This window comes from Orycteropus afer, unplaced genomic scaffold, assembly GCF_000298275.1.
Source record: "Orycteropus afer afer isolate SDZICR_OR568_19922 unplaced genomic scaffold, OryAfe1.0 scaffold00047, whole genome shotgun sequence".
Taxonomy (NCBI): domain Eukaryota; kingdom Metazoa; phylum Chordata; class Mammalia; order Tubulidentata; family Orycteropodidae; genus Orycteropus; species Orycteropus afer.
The window spans coordinates 6,394,249-6,402,208 of record NW_006921634.1 but is presented as its reverse complement, the minus strand read 5'-3'; the positions used below and the strand labels follow the sequence as shown (position 1 = coordinate 6,402,208).

Genomic DNA, 7,960 nt, shown 5'->3' with positions numbered 1-7,960 from the left:
CTGGTCTTCTAAAATAATGTGCCCATGTTTGCACTTTACAATACAAATTAAAGGCAGTCCACAGGGAAGACAAGGTTTTTTTTTTTTTTAAAAGATCACATTATGAAAAAATACATTTCACAAATCTTTTCAGATTATAAAAGACCAATGTAGATAAATGTGATGGAACATCTCAGATACAATGCTATAAAAATGTAGCAAAATCAACTATTTTTGTTCCTGCATTTCAAAGTCACACTATAATTAAACAGTAATAAATATGTTATAGGAAATAATTAAAAGCACTGATTGCATCTTTGATATTTATCATCAGCTTTCCGTCTCAGAAACTGTCACAAGAGCAAAGAACACAATTTGCTTTCCTGAATATTTGGAAAAGCAGACATCAGCTTATATAATTTGGGAAAAGTTTTTAACATATCCTGAGTTGGCCTTAAATGTTTATTTTTTTAAAAAAAGCTCAAAAGCGTGGGTGTCTTCTCCACCCATTTGTAACGTTTATTCTATAATTCTCCATTAATGCTAAAATGTTTCTCCCAAGTGGCCTCAATTCTGACACTCAATTCTGACTCTAAATTAAAATGAGTTTTTAAAAGTTGTGTTTAAATAGAAACAAATTAACCTGCTAAGTTGTTCTGGCTCCAAATACATCAAAGGGTAGATATCATTTATGTGCTCTGACCAAATTAGGTCAATACATCTCACTTTAAACATCATAGTCATTTTCTGTTAATGTGTTTAAGTCCTATTTTAAATGCCTCTGACAACAAAAGAAAGCACTATAGACAGCCTGTGAGGGTGACTGATTAAATCTATTGTGTATGTTTAGATTTCCCCACAGGGATCTTGTTGAAGCTTTTTCCCCTTAATAACATCAAGATGGCACTTCAGACTCTATCTCACTAAGTTTTCAGAGGAGTGATAGGGCCTGCTGCCCTTCAGAGCTTAGCACAACAAACAGTGGTTAGAGGATTTCAATTAGCCAACTTTGACAAGTTACAGCGTAACAAAAGCCTGAGTGTGCAAGAACCACAGTATCGGCATGATTCTCACTTAGGTCACTGAGCAAGCTGACCTGTGGTCCAGTTAGCCAGTGAATGCTTTTCTTCTACAACAGTTATTAAGGGCACATGGAAGTTTCCTATTTAACTATATCCTGATATGCTTATTATTTCATAAAACAAAACAAGCTTCTCAAGGACTTGCTTTCTAGTAGCTCTGGGTTTTGTTGCCACCAACTGTATGGAAAGGTGTTTCTCCAAGGCTTGAAAAGGACTATTATTCTTTTATTTTGGCTACTTCACCTTTTCATTTGATGAGGATTTATATACAGGTATACTTATTCTGACTTGCTTCTTGGAGGAAACTGAGGAACTGTTCTTCACAACATTCTTTTGACCAGCATTTTCATCAGGGACTCACTAAGACATGGCCAAGGTCTCTACCAAGAACCATTTACTGCAAAACACTGTGAACCTGACAGAGGTACTTCAGCCAAAATGAACCTCATGCCACAGAAGTCACAGGTCTAAAGTTCAAGGAAAAGAAAAAAGAAAAATTCAGCAAGAAGAATCCATAAGTCTCTGCCGGACATTGTTCTCTCCACTATTTGCATTTGTTTCACCGTGTTGACTCAAATCTGTCAAAATTGAAAACAAGTATTTATGCCAGAAGTATACATATGCACACAGCATAATAAACTATTCTGCAATAAATCTATGTTATATTCTTTGCCTTACCAAGTTTTGCTTCATAGCCAAATTTCAAAGCACAGTGAAATTATTACAAGGCAATTAAATCAATAAACTTTGTTAGTTTTGAAACAGATAGAGAAAAACAGAGAAGGGGATCAGTGGTAGAGAGAGGAAAGCTAGTAAGACAAGACAAAAATAAGAGAGGGACAACCAGCAGGAATGCTTGAGCAAGAGGCACAGATGAGACAGAGAATGAATGATAAGGAGGTAAGAACAATCAGAAAAAGCACCAGACACTTTCCTTCTTTGGGAACATTGGGACAGCACCAATTCTTTTCCCCTCTCTCTTCATATGGTGGGATTCCACCCACAACCACTCTAGGAAGATGCTTTAACAATGGTAGGCAGGGTAAAGATCCTCAATCCTTCTTAAAATGTGGCTGTAATGGAACTCATGGGCTCACGCAGACTCCACCTGGAGGGCCAACCCTACCTTGGAGCTCTGCCGTCTGGTTTTCCTGTTCCTCTCTCATCATGCTTGGCACAGGCTTTGGAGTTTTGCCATCGACAATGTCCATCTTGATCATGCCAAGGTTAGTCAGAAGTAGCATCGGGTCAATTCCCTGACCACTGCTTTTGATATTTTCTAGTATCTTAAGACACTTGTATGACTTGAGTTCACTTATATTCTCTTCCAGGAAAAGATTGTAGAGGCTCAAGTCATTGTACCCTTCAGACTTGAAATGCAGAACATCAAACGTGGGCAAGATCTCATACACTTTGAGCACATCTGCCTTCTGCCGGAATGGGACAAACAGCGTGTAGATAACGACAGGAGCTAGCAGGACATAAACCACCAGGTTAATAAAGCTTAGCAGCTGGAAGATGCCCACTGCAATGAGTTTGCACTGGAACTGATTGGGCACAGTGCTGTCATTCCTCAGGATCCCTGACTTGATGCTGCAGACAAACTCATCTGAGAGTGAGGAGAGGCTGAAGTAATAGCTCAGGTAGACACATGCTAACAGTGTAATTGTGAGTGTTAGCACTCGGCAGCTGAGATATTTGACTATTAAATTATTAGAGTTTTTCTTTGTCTTCAAGTACTGCTCCACAATTGGGTACTTGAAGTGGCTTTCAGATATCTCCCACAAACTAGAAAAAGATACAAATAAAAATAATTTAAACCCTCAAAAAGACCATCACATATTAAAAGCATAAACACATTCAACAACATGACAATAAAAAAATCTCAAAGGCCTCCCTCTCACACTATTCTATCTATAACTTCATTAGAGTACTAGGGAATAAAATCAGGTTTAACCCTTTTGTGACCTGTGGGACACACAGTGCCCACTACATTTTAAAGGGAAAAATGGTTTATTGGGAAGAGCTATCCTACTTTTAGTTCGTGTTGCCATCTGATGGGGCCATGGATAACTGCATGAATCTGCAGAAATGGGCCTCATCTCATCAACCCCAAAACCAGAGACCCCTTGGAACATACGTATCCCCATTAATTGCATCAAAATCCACCATTACCTCAAAAAAATTTTTTCATTTCATTCAAAATGCTTTCCATTACTGAAAACATGGTTTCAACAAAAACTTCAAAGCAGAAAATAATTTGATTTTTTTTTTAAATATGGAACACTTCACAAATTTGCGCGTCATCCTTGTGCAGGGGCCATGCTAATCTCTGTTATCATTCCAATTTTAGTATATGTGCTGCTGAAGCGAGCACAGAAAATCATTTGGTTTTGAAAAGGTTTTTTTTTTTTTTTCAAAAAAAAAAAAAAAGAAAGCAGAAGGGAAAGCAGTAGTAAACCATTTTTCCCTTTAGTATTTTAGAGGGGCTAATTAGATCACTGCCCATCTGTCAATTTGCTGCACTGTAGTGGCTTGTGTGTTGCTATGATGTTGGGAGCTATGCCGCCAGTATCTCAAATACCAGCTGGGTCACACACAGTGGAGAGGTTTAAGTTGAAGCTAAGACAGACTAGCAAGAAGGCCTTAGCAAGCCACTTCCAAAAATTAGCCAATGGAAACCTTACAGATCACAACAGAACACAGTCCGATTTGCTTGCTTTGGACCTATTATCAGGAGGGATCAGTTGCTAGAGGAGAACCTCATGTTGGGTGAAAGAGAGGGTCAATGAGGGCATGTGTGAGATGGACTGGCAAAATAGCCACACCCATGGACTTGAACATGATGGTGGGCGTGAGGATGATGCAGGACCAGACGGCACTTCCTCCTGTTTTACGTAAGGTCGCCATGAGCCAGAGTCAACTTGATGGCAACTAACAACAAGTTATTCAAATGAGTTAATATTTATAAATTCTTAGAACAGTGCCTGGCCTTTGGTAAATGCTAAGTGTTGGATGAATAAGTTTGATAGCTCCTGTTCTGCAGTTTTTAAACAACAATCTTCTATGAAATTGTACAGAATACCACAGTGAAGAATTTCTGGGCCCAACTAGAACACCAACATATATGCCTTCTCCAGGTGAGGGGAAGGGAGGCAGATAGCTCAGTGGGTATGGGCAAAGGCTCTAGGACAGACAGACATGGCTCAGCTCCTGGGTCTTCCACTTTTAGCTATAGGACTTTGGCATATTTTCTAATTTCTCTGAGCTTCAGTGCTTTTTATCTGGAAAAAAAGAGGGGTTATGATAAAGGCACTTGGTTGATAATGCTGTTCTGAAGATTAAATGAGATAATAATGTATTTAAAGCACTTGACACAGGATCTGAGTTAAGTATTCAAAAAAGACAGCTATTAATCTTACTGTTATATTGTCAATAAGAAAAACCACAGGAAAACTGTGAAAAAGGCAAGTCATTGCCTACTTGTTCCCCATTTCTGACACATCTTTCTCTTAAGTGCATTTGCCTCTTAACACTGTGCTATTGCTATTTCTTTTTTGGTGAAAATACACCCAACAAAACACATCACTTCAACAATTTTTACATGCACAATTCAGTGACATTCTTCAGGTTACATTCTTTAAGTTGTGCCACCTTTCTTGACAACCTTTTCCAAACTATTGCACCCTCATTAACACAACTCCCTGCCCCCCTAATTTTCTCATCTATCCTTTTGAGTTGCTGTTGTCAATTTTATCATATATATACATAGTTCTTTTAAAACGTATATTGCTTAATGCAGTCTTTCTTTTGCAATTAAGCTAAACTATTATTTGGTTCAAAGATGACTTCAGGGGATAGTTTTGGTTTAAGGTTTAAAGATTTCTTCAGGGTAATAGTTTCAGGGGGTCACTCAGCCCCAGGGACTCTACAAAGGCTGGATTCCATGGAAATTGTCAATTCTGTTCAACACTTCCTCCCTTTTGATCATGGTTCTTCTATAGAGTCCTTGACCTAAATGTTCAATAATGGTAGCTAGGCACCATTCAGTTCTGGTTTCATGGCAAAGGAGTAAGCTGTCTTTGGAGTTGATTGGATATATATTCTATTTTCTCTACTGATTCCTGGCCCTTCTTCCTCTGGTGCTGTCAGTGAATTGAAACCAACTGCTGGTTGGTTGGATGGCTGCTTATGAGCCTTTAAGACTCCATGACTCTGTGGTTCTTCTTTGAGGAGGAGGCCATAGCAAGCAAGCTACCTGTACGTGTTAACCTGTTAACACTGCTACGACTTCATTTTAAAAGCTAAGCGAGTGATGTTCCACTGAACAAGGACTCTTGATACAATGGCAGGGTTTAACAGGCAGGCAGGGTGAGATTTGGGGAGAGCTTTCCTGACTCCCACAGACTGTCACTATGTCAATGACCTTCCCCACTACCTACTTGCAATTGGAGCACCAGGCAAAGCCTGGCAGGTGAAGAACTTGTACTACAAAGCCTGACAAGATACCTGCTGGAATTACTTTACCTTTGCCCTACATTGTCATTAATGGCCGTAACTGGGTAGGAACCATCTCTCATGTCGCAGTCACGGACACTCTTTGCAGCTTTGATTGCGCGGTTGTAAACTTTGTCAAGTTCTTCCATGATAAACTTCAGATCTGAGCAAAGATGAGGAACAGCTGCAAAACGCCAGAACAAGGAGGGCAGGTACAAGAGGATTGCAAGTAGTAACAGGATGTAGGGGAAAAACTGAAAAAGAAGAGCAAATCATGGGACTAACAGAGATGCTCTCCCCCAACACATGCCCACACACACGTGCACACACACAATGAAGTAACTAAATTTAAGTGCTGCTCTCATTTGAGACATATGTGCCCATGTTGCTTGTGGCAATGAGGCTCATTACCTAATAACTAGTGTCTTTAATTTGCCTGTTGAGGTAATACTTGGAATTACCTTTTGGTTTCTTTCAACAGACATGAATTTAAAGAAACAGACAACTACATGGTGGTACATGGTGTCTCTTTTCTAAATACTGAAGAAAAAGAAAAAATTATGCCCATGTTCTTCAGCATAATCTCTGAATAAAATCTCAGGTAAATGTCACAAAGACCTTTTCTGGGTTGTTTTTGTTTGTCTGAACTGTTGTGGTTTTAAGAGACAACTAAGGGTTAGAGTTCTGTTGCTTTCCCCCTCTTTAGAATCTGGGAGAATCCCACAGAAATATATAACTTTGCCCAAAACCAACTGGAAAATTTGAATTTGGTGAGCCAGGAATTATCCTAGTAAAATAGCTGAAATAAAATTCACCGAATGCTAGTGCAAGAATGGACCTTGAGGAGATTCCAACACTTGTGTTTTACAGTTGGATAATCTGAAATCAAGAGAAGCTGACCATAATGGGTAACAATATCTCCAGGAAAGCGCTGGATCTGGGGGACATGTGTAAACACACCAGAGAGGACTTGGAAGTTAGGGAGAAACTTGGCCACCATGTCTGCTGGCTGGTCAGGACATATTTAGCCTTAAGACTTAGGAAGACGATGAACTGCAGTCAGCACAGACTTCAATCCAAGCTCTATCACTCCCAGTTGAGTGGCCTTGAGAATCTCTGACCCAGAGAATTTCTGACCTTCAGTTCTTCTATCTATGAAATGTAATGTAATATAGGTATTATGGAGATAAAAGTTGATAATTTGTGGAAAAAAATGCTTGACATGGTGCCTGGAGTATAAATGTTATTGTTGTTGTTATGTGCCGTTGAGTCGGACCCGACTCATAGCGACCCCTCCTTGGGTTTCCGAGGCGGTATCTATACGGAAGTAGATTGCCCAACCTTCCTTCCGAGGAGTGGCTGGTGGGTTTGAACCGCCAGCCTTCTGGTTAACAGTCAAGCACCTTAGGCACTATGCTACCAGAGCTCCTTGGAATATAAATAGGCAGCTAAAAATGAAGTAAAAATGAAATATTACCTTCAGTTGTTGTCACAATGACCCCAACAAGGTCTGTGTTGATGGCTCCATTTTGCAAATGAGAAAGAGGAAGCCTAGAGCAGTTTCTGAGCCCCAGATCACAAAGCTGGTGAATGACCGAGTCAGAATTTGAACTCTGACTTCTCTGACCCCAGAGCTATTCCTTTCCCACCATAATTTGCTGCTATCAATTCAATTCCAACTCACAGCCACCCTACAGGACAGAGTAGATCTGTTCTGTAGGGTTTTCAAGGCTATAAATCTTTATGTAAACAGATTGCCACATCTTTCTTCCACAGAGAAGCTGGTGGGTTTCAACCACCAACCTTTCAGTTAGTAGCCAAGGGCTTAATCACTGTGCCACCAGGACTCCTTTTCTCCTACCAAAAGACACTGTAACTTACTCTACTTCTCTACAACACTTTTCCCTACCTTTGGACTGGTCAATTCTCAAAGGCCCTCAGAGTTGTAATTGGAAGAGGATACAATGGCCTTGGAGTTGACACAAAACTCCCACCCCGAACACCTCTGGGAGTGGGCAAGGGGCCTAACACCATGACCATCACTATAACTTTAGATGCTCAGAAAGGACAGCATAGGGTTTTCATGTACCCTTCACATTCTTTTATATATTTATATTGTGATTTGGGCAAAGATTTACAGAGCAAATTCACTTTCCATACAGCAGTACACATATACTTTGTCTCATGTCATTGACTACAGTTTACCACAATGCAACAGCTCCCCTCCCAACTCCTCCCCATAGCCACCTCTTCCCAGTGTCCATCCCTCCATACGCTCCTGCCCCCTGAGCTGTCTCCCTGTGCACACAGCCCTTCTTTCTCCAATGATTGTTCTCTCCAAGGAGTGTATCTACCTGAGGTAAATGTTCAACTCATATGCCTGTCTTTTGTTTGGCTGGAAA

At 40.2% G+C, this 7,960-nt stretch overlaps 1 protein-coding gene and 1 non-coding gene across 2 annotated transcripts in view; both read right to left on the bottom strand.

Moving 5' to 3' along the window:
• Window positions 1–1,559: 1,559 nt before the first annotated feature.
• Window positions 1,560–7,960, bottom strand: part of PANX1 (pannexin 1) — a 66,920-nt gene continuing 60,519 nt past the window's right edge. The window contains exons 3-5 of the mRNA XM_007938061.2: window positions 5,589–5,812; window positions 2,188–2,849; window positions 1,560–1,639 (exon numbers count right to left, since the gene is read on the bottom strand). Of these exons, the coding sequence (XP_007936252.1) occupies window positions 1,560–1,639; window positions 2,188–2,849; window positions 5,589–5,812 (966 nt within the window). The remainder of the gene's footprint in view (window positions 1,640–2,187; window positions 2,850–5,588; window positions 5,813–7,960) is intronic.
• LOC122149784 lies at window positions 3,334–3,438 on the bottom strand. Its single transcript, XR_006163327.1, has one exon. It is a non-coding gene; the product is annotated as a U6 spliceosomal RNA (small nuclear RNA).